Source organism: Dendroctonus ponderosae, unplaced genomic scaffold (genome assembly GCF_020466585.1).
Source record: "Dendroctonus ponderosae isolate FM_Combo_2020 unplaced genomic scaffold, Dpon_F_20191213v2 Dpon_F_20191213_3, whole genome shotgun sequence".
Lineage (NCBI taxonomy): Eukaryota > Metazoa > Arthropoda > Insecta > Coleoptera > Curculionidae > Dendroctonus > Dendroctonus ponderosae.
The window spans coordinates 16,868,369-16,885,694 of record NW_026018508.1 but is presented as its reverse complement, the minus strand read 5'-3'; the positions used below and the strand labels follow the sequence as shown (position 1 = coordinate 16,885,694).

The 17,326-nt window shown below is 44.1% G+C and overlaps 1 protein-coding gene across 2 annotated transcripts; it reads left to right on the top strand.

Annotated features, from left to right (window-relative positions):
* Positions 1–93: 93 nt before the first annotated feature.
* LOC109533104 lies at positions 94–17,254 on the top strand. 2 transcript variants are annotated; one of them, XM_019898347.2, is made up of 5 exons: positions 94–172; positions 2,796–5,146; positions 5,305–5,403; positions 5,898–13,836; positions 14,343–17,254. In XM_019898347.2, exons 2-5 carry the CDS (start codon positions 2,830–2,832, stop codon positions 15,931–15,933), a joined length of 11,946 nt encoding a protein of 3,981 aa, XP_019753906.2. In that variant the 5' UTR covers positions 94–172; positions 2,796–2,829; the 3' UTR covers positions 15,934–17,254. The 2 variants fall into 2 exon arrangements, with proteins under 2 accessions (XP_019753906.2, XP_019754722.2); XM_019899163.2 differs by having other exon boundaries at positions 14,340–17,254.
* Positions 17,255–17,326: the final 72 nt, after the last annotated feature.

The following is a 17,326-nucleotide window of genomic DNA, read 5'->3' as shown; positions in this document are numbered from 1 at the left end:
GTGCAAGAGCTTCGCCCTATTCTAAATTAAAACAAAGTTGTTTTTGTTTGTTGATAATAACCTTAAACTAAGTGGAACCTGAGGAGATGTACGCTCTAAGTGCTCGGGGGGTTCCTGGACATCGTCCCCATGTCCCCTTCCGCTAAAGTTGCCCTGGATTAACCTCATTTTGGTAAGTTGCCTGTGACAGTTTTGTTACGTGTGTCCTTGGACGAGAGGGTGTACAGAACACATTTTCCACTTTTTCTTTATGCCTGCCGAAAGCTGGTGAAAGTGCATCGAAACGGGTCAATTTTCCATCTCACTGCTCGGTTTTCGCGCTGTTCCTGCACACTAATTTCACTTTCGGATCTGGTCAGAAGTGCACTTGCCACGATTGTTGTTGGAAACCTAAATATACCATTTCGATGAGGATTCAATGGTTTGCCCCGTGGGCGAGCCAGAAAAGTGCTACATTCTCTCCATCAATGTATTTCCTAAACGCTGTTTTTCTGGAAAGTGGAAATTGCTAAGGGTTCACGTGGTGGGTCTCAAATACTCCAGTTGGAATGGGAACACCAAAGTATCCATGAGGAGAATCTCAATTTGGTCAAGAATCGGATTTAACGTGTTTTTATTTCCCTTCCCAATCTGAAGTTCACTAAATTGTAAAACTTTAGTTGCATTGTTTAATGTGCTATTTGCCTAGAGTTTCTCGTTTTGTTAATTAAGCAGTTTAATCATTTGTGGCATTTTTTCACAAAGTCTATGTTTATTTTGTTGTGTGGCCTTAAAAATATCACGCTTATTCCAATAATTCATTCCTAGTTGTAAAACTATCGAAAATATTTTAATTCTGTACTTAATTATGTCCAGTTATAAAGAATCAATTTCGCGTATAGCCCAGATTTATGCCCGAAGAATCGTTGAAAACCAAAACTATCTTCACGCTGTAAATGATTGATGCCTCCAAATAATCTCACAGCATGTTCACAAGTCTGTAGCCAATCTTAGTTTCAGCAAGAGATTGTTTGCTTCTCCCATTCGCTCTCATTAAACATCGAACCATGACTCTACTTATTTTGTTGTTTTTCTCAAGTTTTTCGTCAATATTTCCACTTCTGACAATCTGAATTTATCGTGTTGACTCAAAGGTTTTCCTCCACATTTTTCCATCAATTTGGGTTGATTGGATTTTTCACAGCTTTTCCTCTTCTTACTGCTATCATTCCAATTGTTTATTGAGTTTCTGTTCCAACCATATCTTTAACGTTTGCGATTGAATTCTATTCTTGACAATTTTTTTAGGAACAAAACGTAATTTATTTAAATATCGAAAAATGTATTATTTTTTCTCAGCTGCTTTTGTTAAACATCCTACTATGATGATTCTCATTTGGTGGTGTTTGATTAACATTTTTCCACTTCAGTTTTTCCCCAATATTCCTTAATATTTCTGTTTTCGCTGAGTCAGAATTACTTCGTGCTGCTCGGTCAGTTTCAAGAGGACAATTTTCCGCATATTTAAGGTTTCATCTCATTTTTTGACTATTATGCTCAGGTCGTTAGTTTTGTGCTTGATTTCGATTTACAAACGACCTCTGAAGATGCAAGATAGTTGTGCTTGCGAAACGTGATGACGAAATTCTTTTCCACGACCTCCTAAATGAAGCTAAAAAACTTTTCGGTTTATTCTTGCTGCAAAAATAACGAGCTTTTATGTTTATTTTCGCGTTTCCCTTCTAATTCTATCCTTCAATCTTGGGCTTGGAAATGGGCAAGGAAAGGAACAATTTGATTTATTTATATTTATTTATCCCAGGCAGGGTTCTAATTATAGTTTTTATTTGCCATTTGATTTGTTCATTTTCTAGTTTGTATGTTCAATTTCTCACATCTACAATTTAATTCTTTTCTTGCTTACAAATGTAAAATTTTGCATTTCCAATTTAGCTTTTGATAGAATTGCGCCTTATTTCTGCGACTCAAAACTTCCTCAGTATGGACTTGTGACCACTGCTTTGTCTATATTTTATTTAAAAAATAGTAGGCAAAAGCCGCCGATTTTCAATAAAATCAATAGCTTATCACAGAATGTATTCATTTGATCAGTTAGTTGGATGAACGCAGACTTTTGTGAGAGAGTAACTTATACAATTGTCTGCTATTATACAATTTAAATCTGTTCAAAAAGCATCTTAGAAAGGCGTCCGGTTTGGAGTTAATAGACTGTCCCAAATTAGGATTCATTATCCCATGCCTATCAAACCTTCGTCTCGTTGAAGGGTATTGTTTTATCGCTAAGGTCATCCATGCCAGTTAATGATAAGGCTTATCATCAACCAATTAGAATTGTTTACAGAACCCTTAAAAGTTAACGTTATTGTCAATACTTAATTGCTGTATGTTTTTAAATAATTTTTTTTCCTGATTATCACGATCAGTTTAGGACTTATGGACATATATATTCGTGTATTCACGAATATATATTGCTTCTGGATTTAATTTTCGGGTTCAAAATCCATCTTCATTAGCATTGTTTTGCATATTCTCTTTCACACGCCTGATCCTAATTCAAATATTTAAGAAGCTTTTCTGTTAACCGCTCATTTGCTAACGAAGCTGTTTAGACTGTAGGATTACTCTCAACCGAAAGCCCCCTTTATGTACCAACTGACTGTCCATATGTCTTGACCGCAGATAAATCACTAAACTCTTGCAAAGTGTACCAATCTTTCTCAGTCTTCAAAGGATCTTGACAAGCTTCTCAAGCCTGAATGTTGTGCTGCCAGTACTAAAGTCGTTTTGATTTGCAGGCCAGAAAAAACAGGATTGAGTGTTGAGATCAGCATGGTGAATAGTGGTTCGTTCGACTCGGCGGATGGAAATCGAAATGGAAAGACCCGATGTACGCAGGCTGGCGAAGCCGCTCTCGGTTCTCAATCGTCATCGGACGCCGATGACGAAGCTTGTAAAAGCGGCGCCCTAAAATCCGCTGATGGCGATCTCCCATCTCAACAATCCGCAATTGAACCGACTCCAACTAAAACAACGGAAATCAACGGTCCTCAACAGCAGCAAAGACTGTCAACGCAGGCCGGGTTTCCAGCAGTGGATCTGGTTGAGGATGGTGCGAAACAGACGCGAAAATTGCTCTGCCTATATTGCGAGCGGTCCTTCGTTAGCGCCAATCTGCTCCAGAAGCATGTCGAACGTGTCCATTTGGTTAAGTCAACTCGTAGAGTGAGTGCGCGAAGACAAAACACGTTGAGCACCACGCCGTGTTCGCATTGTGATAAATTGAACGCGAATGGGCACACTTTGAACGATCTCTTTCAGCATCTGGTGCGAGAACATTCCGCCAAGTACTTCGGGTGCTTATTTTGTAAGGAGCGGTTCAGGAGCTCGTCGAGTCTGAGCGATCACAACATCGCTCAACATTTCACTGAAGCGCCCGGTTTGCTCAAGGAACCAGAACTAATTCCGCGGGAGAATGAAGTTTCCACCAAGCTAACACGTAGCAAAGTGAGAAACAAGCCGGAAGAGCCTCTAGATGTGGAAGAGAATTGCGGCGTCTCAAAGCGCAAGAAAGACACCAAGCTCAAAGAGCTGCGCACCAAGAAGATCGCGGTCAAAACTTCGAAAATCGCCCTGAAGCGCAGCAAGAGGCTGCAGCAGCAGGCAAGCGAACATGAGGCGCAGAAAAAGCGCCGCGACCGAAAAAGCCACTACGAAACCAGTTCAAGCAACAAGTCGCTGGAGAAATCCAAAGCGCTATGCGTCAACCCCTATCCAGAATTCGACAGTTACTTCCGGGTGAAGAAGATCACCGACCATTCCATCGACAACCTGAAGATCAGCTCTTTGACCTTTGACGACGTGTTCGACAAGGCGTTCTTCAATCGCATCAAGTGCAATATCGAGGAAAACCTGCTGAACCACATCGATGGCAAGCTGTTCAAAAACGAAGAATCTGAAAACAGAATTTCGAATTTCGAGAAAATCTCGAGCATTACTCAGGAGGTGCAGAGTTCAAGCGCCGATAACTACGGCTGCGACATTTCCCTCAATGCCATCACTCCCGCACCTTCTTTGTCGCTGAATTCGCAATTCGGCGAAGACTTTGAGTTGCAAATCGAGTATGGGTCGAAACCCTCAAAGAAGCGCCCGCAGGTGAAAAGTGACGAGGTTCACTACAAATACTTCACCAGGAGGAAATATCAGGCCAGCATTTTGCAGCAGAAGGAAAACCGGGATCTCAGCAAGCTGGACATGTGGACGCAGATGGTGGTCAAGGACCGCCAGGAGAAGGTCATCAACAAGCAGAAAAACGCCAAGCAGATACAGGAGTATGTGAGTTGCCAGGAGTATATCAGCAAAGCCAAGCGGGAGGAGCTGAACAAAATCCTAGATAGAAGGGGCCCGTTCGAGGATCTCAAGGAGGAAGCCAGCAAAAAGGCTGCCTTTGACAAGCTAAACTCTTCATCGGGCAGCGACGTCAGCCAGGAGGTATTCACAGATGTTCGCGAGGTGGTCAACGACCTCCTAAACCGAGTATACGACGCTGTTAAAGATGACAAAGACGCCTCCGATTCCAGTTGCATAGAGCTGGATCAAAGGCCCATTCCAGAGCATTTGAACTTGCGTCGCCAGACCTCGTCGACCCAAGAGGAAATCGACCAATCGGACAAAATCGCGCTGATCTGCTCCTCGCAGGAAACCGAAAACTTCGAACTGCCCACCAACACTGTTCGCGCAAAAAACGAACTAGTAGAACTCACCGGCGAATGGGCGAGAAGTCGTATGTACATCTGCGCGGCATGTGGGGGCAAGTTCTCCAACATGAAGTACATGTTGGAGCACAAGAGCCTCTACCATCCGAACGTGTGGGTACAGCATTACGAGTTTGTGGGCAACCAAGGCGAGCTCTACAGGCATCTGAGCATTCCAGGACTGGGGTTGATGGGAGTGGTGGAGGAGACGATTCCCTGCAAGCAATGGAAGAGGAGCGACGCCCGGGCGTGTACAAAGTGCGGGAAACGGTGCAATAATTTGGGGGAACTCCATCGGCATGTGTTGGAGTGCGGTGGCGACTGGACGTGGATGTTGGCCAGGAAAAAGTGCAAATATCGACCGTTTGGCACAAAATCTCGCAGAAAACGACGAGGTACGTTTCACTATTAGGCTGAGTACAATTCTACCAAAAAAAACCTAAAAGTCGTGGACAGTTGGCAATCACATTCAAAATTTATTCATTTCTGTGGTTCATTTATCCCTCATGGCTTCCAAGGTTTCCCCCCCAACTAATCCACGTTTTGTTTTCAGGCTTTGAACCAAAAATGCAAAATAAACGTAAGACTGAACCTTCAGAGAAGAAAACCTACAAGAAGCCCGTGGAGGGCCCTCGGCAAAGACCCAGTGATGGTAAGTTTTCTTACTTTCGCTACAGAAAAATGACTGCAACAGAAACCATATCGGGTTTTAATTGCGTAAGTTTAACTGCATCAAAAGTTAACTTTTTTATAGCTCTGTTGGTTTCGGTCCATTTTCCCCTTCTAAGCTTCGTTGAATTAAACATCTAATGCTACTTTCTCTGAAAATATGTAGTTTGCGCTTAGGCTTGCACATTTCAACTGCTCCATTCGTTATGTATTATTTTATATATTACTCATAACTTTGCGTTTAATTTTCTTTGCTCTAAGTTAATTCATATTCTGTGTCCTTGCTTTTCGACGTTCGAAACTGTTTCACATTTTAGGATATAATTATGCTAGTAATTCTGTTTTTGCATTTGGCATTGTAGACTCTGGCTCTTCTCCTTTGTACCCCTTGACTGCATGTTCTAACAGCAAAATTAAGACACAGTCATCATATGAAAATGCACTGGACTAATTTTGTAATTTTTCCGGTTGTTTCAGCTGATACAATTCAGCGAATGTTGGCCAACCTACCCGCAAAACGCTCCAGGCGATGCATCATGTCCCTTTCTGATGTGGTGTTCAAGTCCCGCAAGGCGGAAAAGCGATCAGCCAACCAACCAGCTGCCAAAAGCTCCAAAACTATTCACAATAAACAACAGGCAGATTCGGGGAAAACCAAGGGGAACCAACAGCGCACCAACAGAGCGCTAAGGAGCTTCAACAAAGTCCTGTCCAGTCGAATCCTCGATCTAAGTTCGTCGTTGATGGTCAAGAGGAAGCTGAAGGTGCTTCGCAATCAGCGATTATCGCGAAACCTCGCGCAGTCAAACGAGGAGGTTTCAGAAGATGGACCTCCTATGGACAATGAAGGTGAAGAGAGTTCAAAGAAACGCAAACCTGCTAAAAAATCCCTAGAAGGTTTTAAATCTCCACCTGATGTTAAGAGGACGAAGTCCACCAAGCAGCTGCTGGCTGGTCGTTTGAACCTGAAGAATTTCTTCCCAGTCAAAAAGAAGCTGGTCAATGCAGGGAAGAAAACACCCCAACTGGACGAGGATGTTTCAAGCGATAAACCTTTGGATAGTTTCGAGCAGTTGAAGAAGAACAAAAAGGGCGGTCTGAAGGGATTTGTGCGCGCCCTGAGTCTCCGAAAGCGAAACACTAAAGATCAAGAGGAAAGTGAACCGACCAAGAAAACTTGGCGGCTTCAACCCAATGAAACCCCCTCGGAATCAAAAGAAGAGACCAGTAAAGAACCATCGCCAAGCCGCGAGGTGAACTCCAAGAAGCGAAAGCTTCAGCGCAGCTTCCGCAATGTTCTGAATAAAGTGAAGAAACTGAAAACTGAAAAACCCAAACCGGAAAATCAGCCTTTTTTAGAAGAAGCGCCCCTGCAGGAGGATGTCGAGCAGGTCAAGGTGGTCACTCCCGCCAAACTCAAAGACGACAGTCAAGACCAGGAAGATTTTGCCCCTACTGCTGCTAAAGAGAACCCGGCCATTCCTGAAACGTTCTTCAAATTGGAGAACCAGGAGGAAAAGAGCATGCAGGCTAAAGGGAATGAGAGCTTTGAAGGAAAGCTGGAACAGTCAGATTTGAAGCCTGAATCCACTGCCTTGAAGATCGATACCACTGTAACACCCAAATGTGATCCCATGATATCGCCCAGCCCGAAATGCAAAATCCGGAAGCCTAGTCGGGGCTTGAACGACTGTATTGCTATGCTCACCAGCAAGTTGCATCAGAAGGAGGACAAAATGTCCTCGTCTTTGGAAAGTCTCTTCAGCACTTCGTCTGTGACTAGCACCGAACCGCGACCAGAAAGCCGATTCATGCTGGACAGTTTTCCAGTTCCAGCCACGGTTTCCAGACCAAAAACCCTTTCTCCTACCGTAGAAGAAACTGCTCTGGATCTCAGCAAGAAATGTTGCAGCACTCCTAATTTAACTCGCATTGGTGAGCCCTCAATCGAATACTTCCAGCCGAATTTGTATGGTCCTTCAAGGACTTCAGTGGATGATATTATTCAACAAGTGGTGCTCAACAAGTTGGCGGCACCGGCCAGCAGAAGCCAGCTAGATGATACAATAGACTCGGTGGTACACAGCAGTTTGGACTGGTTCGAAGACAAGCAACAGAGGCGGCCGAAGAAGCCGCGCAGAAAAAAGCACGACGATTCATTGATCACCAACATCATCTTTGGCAAGGATAAGTTGATAATTGCCCCATTCAGCGATATGGAGAACCCGTTGATTGCCAAGATTAAGCAAAATGAGTACTTGCTTGCTAGAATGAACGCCGAATCTAAAGCCGACAGAACTATTGAAGATTCGGAAAAGACTGAAGCGTTGCAGCATCTGGACGAAGTGATTCAACACGTATCAACGGCTTCTTATGAAGAAACCGCAACAGTCTCTTTGCCTGTAGAATCTCAACCTTTGGAAAAATTCCATCTAGCCCCTGCGGTCCTGGAAACCAACCTGGACCATCAGCTGGCTATCCAGGAAATATCCGAAGAACACATTGCAAGCGTTGCCAACGCATCTTCCAAAGAACAGCCGGAAATGTGCTCTGCCAATGAGCCGACCATTTTAGAGAACAAAGCCATTGTCCAAAGCAGCGATTCTGAAGACGAGATTCCTTTGGCAGTTATCGCTAAACTGGACGAAAGTCAACCAGTCGTTGATCAGGAAGTGAGCGATCCAAATGAATCCAGCTGCCTGTTAAGTTCGCCAGATTTCCTGAGCGAAGCCAAGGACGTGGATGCCCTGACTACGGATAGTCTGAAGGAGAACATCGAGGAAGCGGAAAACAACGCCAGCAATGAAAAGGTGGCAAACGAAAACCTTAAGAGAAAAAGACGCAAAAAGGTGCTCAACAACAAGAAACGCTCCAGCAGAAAATCATCCTTGAGCAAACCGACAGCGTTTACATCTCTCGCCGTTGAGCCAGCAGCAACCGACGAAATTCAGTTCAGCGAGACAGTGAAAGAGTTTCCAGTAAAATCTCCACATGCCGAAGACGCACTGAAACTCTCCCAAAGAACCAGACGAAAATCGAAAAGCTCCAGGAAGATCGAACCCATGGAAAACGATCTGTTTAAGAATTTCTCTTTGGTTATCAACAAGAAAACCAAGCGAATTCCTCCAACATCCATAGTAGACGATTCGGTATGCGACGATCTTTCAGACTCGGACTTTTTCTCGAAACCCAATAACTCCAAAGGGGAGGATTCGAGCAGCGAAGCTCCACTGAACGATTCAGTGGAGGAAATGGACATGGAGATCGAAGACATTCCGATAAGCAGCAACATCATCGAGCGGAACAAGGACATTGCTGATGGGGTCACTTTTGAACCCCCTCTCGGTCTTGTAGCTGCAGGAACGAAAATCCCCTGCTCAGTTTCTACAGAAGAGTTTCTACAGAAGGAAATGTTTGCTATTGCTTCCGAAGAACCAAAGGATGTAACAAGCAAAGCTGAAGAAACGCAATCCAACCAGGAAGCTAATGTTCCTGTGCGCAATGAACTGGCCCAGTTCAACCACGGCAAGAAATCCCGAAGATCTAAAGCAAGGAAAGTTGCTGCTCGTGCTAGGACCGAATCGAGACAGTCTAACAAGTTCAACTGCCTCAAACTGATCAGTTCCAATGAAGAGCCACTTGCTGGTTTAATATTGGACGAAACCAAGCCCGATCCTCCTGATAACGCGCTTCAGCCAATCATATCGACTATCAACCTTCAACCAGTCGAAAACAATGGGAGCATTTCCCAGTTGAAGGAGACTTTGTCAGACTTGGCTCTACTTACATCCAGAGCCGATGTTTCTTTATGTGAAACGCTCAAAGAACATGAAGAAATTACTTTGGCTGAACCCAAAGAGCCGGTTCTTGCCAACACTCAACCCGCCAAAAACCTGGAAGAAAAGCCTGGTACCAATGGAACCGCCTTTGAAATGGCGAAAATCGCCGATTTGAACAGAATAGAAAAACTGATGGAAGACTCAGATTTCGTGGACAGATTGATCGAATCGAAGAAAGCCCTCATTTCAGAGGACGCTGATCTCTGGTCAAACATTCAGGCCTTCCAGCAGCAAGCAGCCTCTGAAAAGTTTGCCGAGCTTGCAGACAATGAACAAACCAAATTCCAGCCCCTGACTGAATCGAATGTATTGACCGAAATCATCAACACCAAAGACAAGTCTGGACGTCGAAGTAAACCACTGGAAAAGCCCACGCTGGTTGTTGTAAGCGAGAAATCTATTGAAGGTGAAAAATGGGATGATGCAGAGTTTTCCGGGGCTTCTGAAGCCAATTTGGACGAGATTAATATGAAATTCGCGGTGGACAAGCCGAAGGAAAACCTGCAGGAGCCTGAAAAGGGCCAGGTTTTGCCGGTGGAACTGCCAGAAGTGCCTTTCTGCGATGAAGCTTCCACCAAAAGCCGCCGACCTCGTAAAGTGATCAACTACAACGAGGACAGTTTGGAAAAGCGGGCGATGGAAACATTGCAATTGGCGGATCTCAAAAAGTCGCCGACGAAGAAGAGCAGGAAATGTAGAAAAAGCGCTGAAAGTTTGGAGGTTGATTTGCCAGACTCTGTGATAACTGACAGTGTTAAGAAGAGCCAAGCGCCTCTGTTAGAGCCAGCTTGTAAAGCCGGTGATCCTGGCTGGAAGAACCATGAAGAAACTGAAGCAGCGAGTGAGATTAACTCAGAAACCGCTCCAATCACGTTTAAAGCTGTTGATTTCCTGGAGATTCCAAAATTAGTTGTCGATATTCATCATTTTGACCAGATTGATCACAACCTCGCCTTCCCGTCTAGTGGATTTGAGAATGACAACATCCAGGACCCAAATCTAATCATCACAGGCTCCGAATTATCCTCTTCTAATAAACCGGAAATTAACGACGCGCTGCTCAATGTAACTGAAAGCTCAGACGCTCTATCTTCAGAAGCACCAGTCTCTAATCTTGACACTCCTTTGGCAAAAGTCCTTATTTCAGTCGACGAATTTGGTAGTCAAAGCACCGACGCAAAATCGTTTGAAAAAAGTGATTTTGGCTCAAAAACAACCATCGACGAGCCTTGCGATTCTTCTTCGGTGGAATATGAAATAAACTCCGCACCTTCAGATAGAGTGGAGAACAGCCCACTTTTAATCAAATTCAATAGAAGATGCAGGAAAAACGTCAACTATAACGAAGAAGCCTTGTTGAATCATGTGGAATACCCGGTGAAACCAGCAAAGCGAAAGTGTCGCAGCAAATCAGCCACTGTAAGTGGTGGTTTGTCGTTGCTGCCCGTCGCTAAAAATGCGGAAGATTCTGCTGTTACATCTGAAGGAGTCGCAGCGCAAGAACAACCGCTTCAGACAATCGACGATTATACTGGAGCAACTGCAGCTGCTGAAGCTTTGCACAGCTGCTCCCCTAAAGTAAATGAAGCCGTTAGCTTGCAAGAAGACCCTAATGAATTGCAAGGTTGCGCGGTTGTAACTGAAAATCCACCCTTGCTGGAAAACTCCCAGAACGTTGAGGACCACATGGAACTGGAGGCTGCTCTGGTAGCAAAAGACGTGTTTGAGTTTGAAGACAGTGGCGATGAGGCCGATGGTTTCGAAATAAACCAAAATCACCTCATTAAGAGAAGCGCAGGAAAGGATGTTGAGGAAGCTTTGACGGTGCTTGAGAAAAGTCCCCGAGAGAAATACCCGAAGGTGAAAAGAGGCGAAAGGCAGTTGAAGAAAGTCAAGAAGAACAACATGGACATTGACGTGGCTAACATTCTGGCCTCAGATAGGCGACCGCCCAGGAAAAGCAAAGCGATCTCAAAAATAGCTGAAGATTCTGAGCTGGGCATTGAAGCTGCTTCTTGCGACCAGGATAAATCGCTTCCAGTTTTACAGCGAGTTGAAGATTTTCCGAGCCTCCGAACCTTGAATGAAGACACTGCAGACAAATCTTCAGATATAAATGAAGAGCCCGACTACAACCTCCCGAGGGGAGTAGAAGAGCCAATGGAGGATGTGGTTCTGGAACAAAAATCTTTGCCTCCAACTGAGCAGCAGCTAGACGCGCAGCGTCCAGATGTTCCAGAAAGCGAGCGTCAAATCCAGCTGGCTCAGCTTAACATCAAAGACCTGTTATTCAGTAGCCACGCAGTGCCGGATTCGGCTTATGAGCCCGAGTCAGGTTCTTCTGATCAAGCCGGTAGAACCGACAAAGCCAAATCGAAGAAAAAGAGCAAAAAATCAAAACATTCCAAGTTGCAGTTGTTCAACAGCAACAACAAGCCAAAAAAGAAGTCGTTGCTTGGGAAGAGTCTCAGCATCACGGCGTTGAAAAACGTGCTGAACACATTCACAAAATCTAGTCACAGCACCAACGATATTTTGCCGTTGTCGGAAATGATCAGCAGCTCCGAAATGGACATTGCCCCGGTCCTGGACGAAATCGATAAATCGCTGGAATGCGACGATGTTTACGACTTTATCGAAGAAGACCTGAAGAATCGCAAATCCTCGAAGTCTCGCCCTCGAAGAGCTGAACCCGAAGGCGCCCGACCTGGCAAGACCAAAGCGAAACCCACCAAATCCCGAGAATGTGAAGAACAGAATTCCACTAAAGACCAAAAAACCAACATGTTGCTGTTGGATGAGCAGGTTAACGACATCCTGAACACGCCCATGGGGCAATACGAGTCAAATCTACTCAACGAGCTGGAAGTTATCAACAATTCCCTAACCAGCATGTCCAAGGAGCGTCCCAGTGCAAATGGCGCTGTCGAAGCCGATCAAGCACCAGAACTGAAAGAACCCACAGAACAGCCGGAAGACCAGGCGAACGAAGGGCTGGAGTTGCGAAGAAGCCGAAGAGAGAGTCGCAAGGTGGCGTCTTACAACGAAAACGACTTGATCGATCCGATTATCGATGCTCTGGAGAGTCGAAGGAACCGATCGGCTCGAAGGGAGAAAAATCCAGTGAAAAATGATACAGCCCCCCAGGACAAACCCAAGCTGAGCAGCGAAGAACTGTTCGATCTGCTGAAGAAGTCGGCGGTTGAGAATGAATCTGCCATCGCACCAAAACCAATCAACTCTTTCCTAGAGGACGTGAACGAGAACAGTTCAAATGGCGCCTTTCAAGGAATCAGCGATGAAGACGATGAGGATGACTATTCAGTGCACACCGCCGCTACGGCAAGCAGCCAAAATGCTGATAAAATATACGAATTTACTGAAGATACTCCCGAGAACATCAAGGATCTGCTAGGCAAAAGTAAGAAGAAGGTCAATTTAACGCCGGAAGCTGCCCAAGTGGACAACGGCCCCTGCCAAACCGTGCTGGAGAAGCCCAACTATTGCGACATATGCAAAAAGTCGTTTATCAGAGTGGAGAATCTGATCAAGCACAAGACCACGTTGACGCACATATCGAAGCTATCGGAAATTGAAGCGAAGGAAGCTGAAGAAAAGGCCAAGAGTGTTAAGCAAGCAGAACCAAGAGAGGAAATTAATATCTCCGATATCCTCCAACCTTCGGAACGGACTCAGATCGGCTTTCAGGGCGAATCGCCCTCTTTGCACAACTCCCATTCGCTGAAACTAGTGGATATCATCAGTGATGTGCTGAATAAACCCGCCATGGAGACTTACAGCGCGGACAAGCAGTTCAATAAGGAGTCCATGGACATTCGAAAATACAAAAGTGTGGGGGAAAGGAAGAGCTTCGAGTCGGACACTCTCTTCTCGCCCAGTCAATATGTGCCGCCCACATTGTCTCAGACGATTATTTTGGAAAACCAAATAAACCTCCTGGAGAACATTATCGGGAACAACTTGGAGCACATCTCCACCAACAAAACCAGCAACTTTGTCGAAGACCTCTCCTCCTGTTCCAACGGCTCTCATCTGGAGCAAGCGCACCAGCAAAACGCGCCTATTAACTCCGACTCCACCGACTTCGTGAAACCCACCCAATACGAGGAAATATCTGAAGACTCAACCAATGGCAAGGTGTTCGAGCAACGCAAAACCCTCAACCGGGACGAAGAACTTTTCCTGGAATGCTGCAGCCTGCTGAAAAGTGGCTCGGAAGTATCCAACTCCAACTTCGCCAAACGGATGGAGAAGCCGATTGATGAACCGGTGATTTTGGAGGAGAAGAAGCTGCTTCAACCGGCCGAAGAAGCACATGAATACTCGGCTAATTCGAGGACGCCGACCCCTTTAGGAGACACTTACGATGACGAGGCGTCCAACTCGAACACAATCTCCTCCAACTGGCATCTGAAGTCGGAGAAGCCTCTGGACAAGAATAGGAGCTTCTCGTTTGGTGAGGTGAAGAGTAAGGAGGCGTCGGGGATGTCGTTTGGGGAGATGCTGACCAAAGGGCTGAGGAATCAGTTTGAGGGCTTCACCAAGGAATTTGATAGGTAGGCAATTTTTATCAGTAAAAATTCGTTAAAAAGAAGTTTTTGTCGCAAATTTACTGGCTCAATTATTGGCCAATTTACTGGCGAATAAATTGGGGACAAGCGCATAGTGTAATACATTTACTTACAGCGTTTTTGTGCCTTTTCCTAGTTTGTTGTTTTATAGAATTTTGATTCATCTAAATAATTCAACAGCATGCTTCTACAGGGAGTTTAGAAAAATTGGCGTCGTTCTTGCAGTTGCGGCTCACGCAATTTGTAAATTTGAGCAAAATTCAATTTTTTTCTGTGCATATGCACTTAAAATATTTGTTATTTTCGCGAAAGAAGGCTAATTTTCCTCAATGCTTCCACAGGTCAAACGCCCTTGATGTATGCTAGTAAAATTCCTCCTAAATTCGTAGAAGGCATTTTTAGCCGAAGCACGTATTTTATAAAAGCTAGTGAAATTTTATTAAATCCTGAATTTCATGAGCTTCTAACAAGAATTGGCAATTTTCCAGAAGCAATGACAGTTTTGCCGAAACATTCGCTCAAAATCAGCTCTCAATGGAAGAAAGACGCGAGGACAGCGACAGTTCGTCCACCAGTCGAAAGATCGCAACAAAAGGCGCTCGAAAAGTGTACGAAGGGTTGAAAGTTTCGATCCCCACAGATGACCTAAATTTGGACCTTTTAAATACCAGCAAAAGAAGCGAATTTAATTCAGTCGCCCCAGCTGAAGACAAAGTGGAACAACAGTCACCCTCCAAGCCCAGATCGACCAGAAAGTCGAAACCCGTGAAAAAGTCTCAAGTTGGCAGCAAGTTGCTGTTCAAAGTGAATAAAGCCTTGTGTTCAAGCGTGCCAAAGGAGCAGGAGAAGTTGCGCCTCATTGATGAAACTCTCGATAGTGCAAATGTGTCGGAAAGTGCGTATGACTTTCCCAAAACGCCTTCCGAACGGAACACCAATGAAGAGTCGCACTTGGGCAGCGATAACGACAGCTCGGGGTATCCAGACTTCATACAGGAGGATGTCAAGTCCATCTCCAGCAGCTCATCGGTGTCGACCAAACAGCCAGAAGTCGCCCCGGAGAATATCACCAAGAAAAAGTACCAAATAATGGGGAAGATCTTCAAAAATGCCGCCAAATCCAAAATGGAGGATATCGACGAGGATCTGCGAAACATACCTGAAATTCCCGAGATGGACAACCTGGAACTGGTGGAGAACTACGTTCGCAGTTGCCAGCGGGTTCAAAGCCCCTACTTGCCACTCCCGCCTCCTCCCCCCTTGGAGGAACTTCCGAAAAAGCCAAAAATGTCCGAAGAGGAAATGAACATCCTCTTCGACCGACTGGTGGGCAAGGAAACCAACGAAACCAAACCGGAAAAGACCCCGAAATCGCAAAAACCCAAACCAAGCGAACCTAAGAAGAGAAACGGCAAGGTGAAGAGTCGCAAACGGGGCCGCTGCAATTCCGGCTCATCGGACGACGAGTTCAACATCAGCCGAACCACTAAGAAGCGCTCGAACCGAAAGAACAACCAGGAGGACTCGGGGATCAACCTGGAGTTGGAGCTGAAAGAGTGTATAGGAGTGGCGAGCCGCAAAAGCCAGCGAACCTGCACCAGCGGCAAACAGAACATTCTATTGGAGTACTGGAGCTCGGATGAGGAGGCCTTTGAAGCCATGCTGGAAAGTCACAAAATCCCCGTTCACAACCAGGAGGAAAAGCGCAAAGCGTCGGAAGCTGCCAAGTTATCCAGGAAAGTGCCCGTGAAAAAGAAACCCGTCCCAGTGAGAAAACCCAAACCGCCTTCTAGCACTGACTCCACAGGTACCACAACCGCCTCCAATAGGCGAAAGAGGGCGGCAGCTAACCCGCTTTATCATTGGTCGAGCTCCAGTGAGGACGAATCGCAGAGCCTGATCGAAATCAAGCCAATCAGAGAGGAGTATGACGAGGATGATAGGCCGGTGCAGCATGGCTGGATAGTGGGGGATTCGCCCAAGAAGCTCGTCACTATGCTGGCGCTGACTAAGGGCAAGAAAACGGACTTTGATAGCGTAAAAGAACAGGGCAGAAAACGGACCTCCAACAGCAACAGCTGACGGTAATTCATTCTTTAGTGAATGCAGAACTGATTTTAGTGTAGGCTTTTGGGTTGTATTTTGACTGGTTTTTTTGGAGAGTTGCAAAGGGCATTTTTCTGCTTGGGGAATATACAAAGTGTGCCAATGGCGAGTGTTTTGGGCCAAAATCAAACCAGTAGGAAACTTCATCATCAGGAGAGGACTTACTATGTCATCAGGTTGATGACATAGTAAATCATAAGATTCTGACAAACGACTGTAGTGGTAGATATAGGCTATGGTAAATTTCCATTTTTTTGGTTAAGTCAATTAAGGATGGTTTTTTATTTTGAATCATATCATCGTTTAGGAGTCTGAAAAAAAATCTTTTAGTTCTGAAGGTCTGTGAGCTTGGTCCAAACATTAGAGAAAGCCACTGAGCACATTTGCGTGTTACTAAAGTACAATTAATTGTATATTTGTCTATAGTAGTGGCATTTATTTGATTTATATTGTAAACACGTAAAGGGCACATGGATATTCACCTCGTATAACTATATTAGTTCAACGAATGTTTATCAATAAGGTATTCCGTTTATTTTGCCCGTCTACAGGCAGAATTAATGCCATATTTAACACTTGAAAGTGAATTTGAAAATTATATTAGAAAATGTCCATTATTGTAAATGATACTAAATATCTTGTAATCTTTTATAGCTCACTAGGCAAGATGTTAATAGCATATTTTCTAGGTGTTCCTTTTGATAATCTTACAGGAATCTTGCCGTTTTTAGGCAGTTTTTCTGGAAAGCTGCTTTTCTAACGTGAATTGTATCAATTCATTAGTTTTAAGTCATCAAAATATTTCTAAGTAATATTTTCAACTTTAATTATTTGGAATTATCGATTTTATTTGCTTTCCTTAATTTTGCTGTATTTTTATAAATATCTGTATATTTATTATATTTTATATTAATGTGTTCGTTCGTTAAGTTATTCGCGATTTATCAATTTTATCGCATGGGTCATACACATATTATGTAAATGGGGAAAAATGTGATAAAATGAGAAAAAACATATGGGTCTGGCCCAAGATGTCGTCGGTTTTTAGTCGATACAACTTTTGGTGCTTTTGTATAAATTTTAGAACTAAATTTATTATTTTAGTGAATTTGTTTAATTTTGCCATTTTGTACAAAACTTTCGTTATTAGCCGAACTGGGAATATGCACCTTAATGAACTAGATCGATTTATTGAATTTAGGCATTCACGTTCTGTTTTTTAAGGTGCATTCAATTTGCAAGAACATCGTTTTTATAATTTCGTATAGTTAATTGTACAATAAAACTTAATGATTAATTAAATTAGTTTAATTTTGGTACATACGTGATTCGTCATGAATAATTATTTATTATTTTGGATAAATAAGTA

Coding starts and splice junctions, on each gene's coding strand:
- LOC109533104 (XM_019899163.2), top strand. CDS start 2,830: ATGGTGAATAGTGGTTCGTTCGACTCGGCGGATGGAAATCGAAATGGA. Junction 5,147..5,304: donor ATCTCGCAGAAAACGACGAG/GTACGTTTCACT, acceptor TTTTGTTTTCAG/GCTTTGAACCAAAAATGCAA. Junction 13,837..14,339: donor TTCACCAAGGAATTTGATAG/GTAGGCAATTTT, acceptor GCAATTTTCCAG/AAGCAATGACAGTTTTGCCG.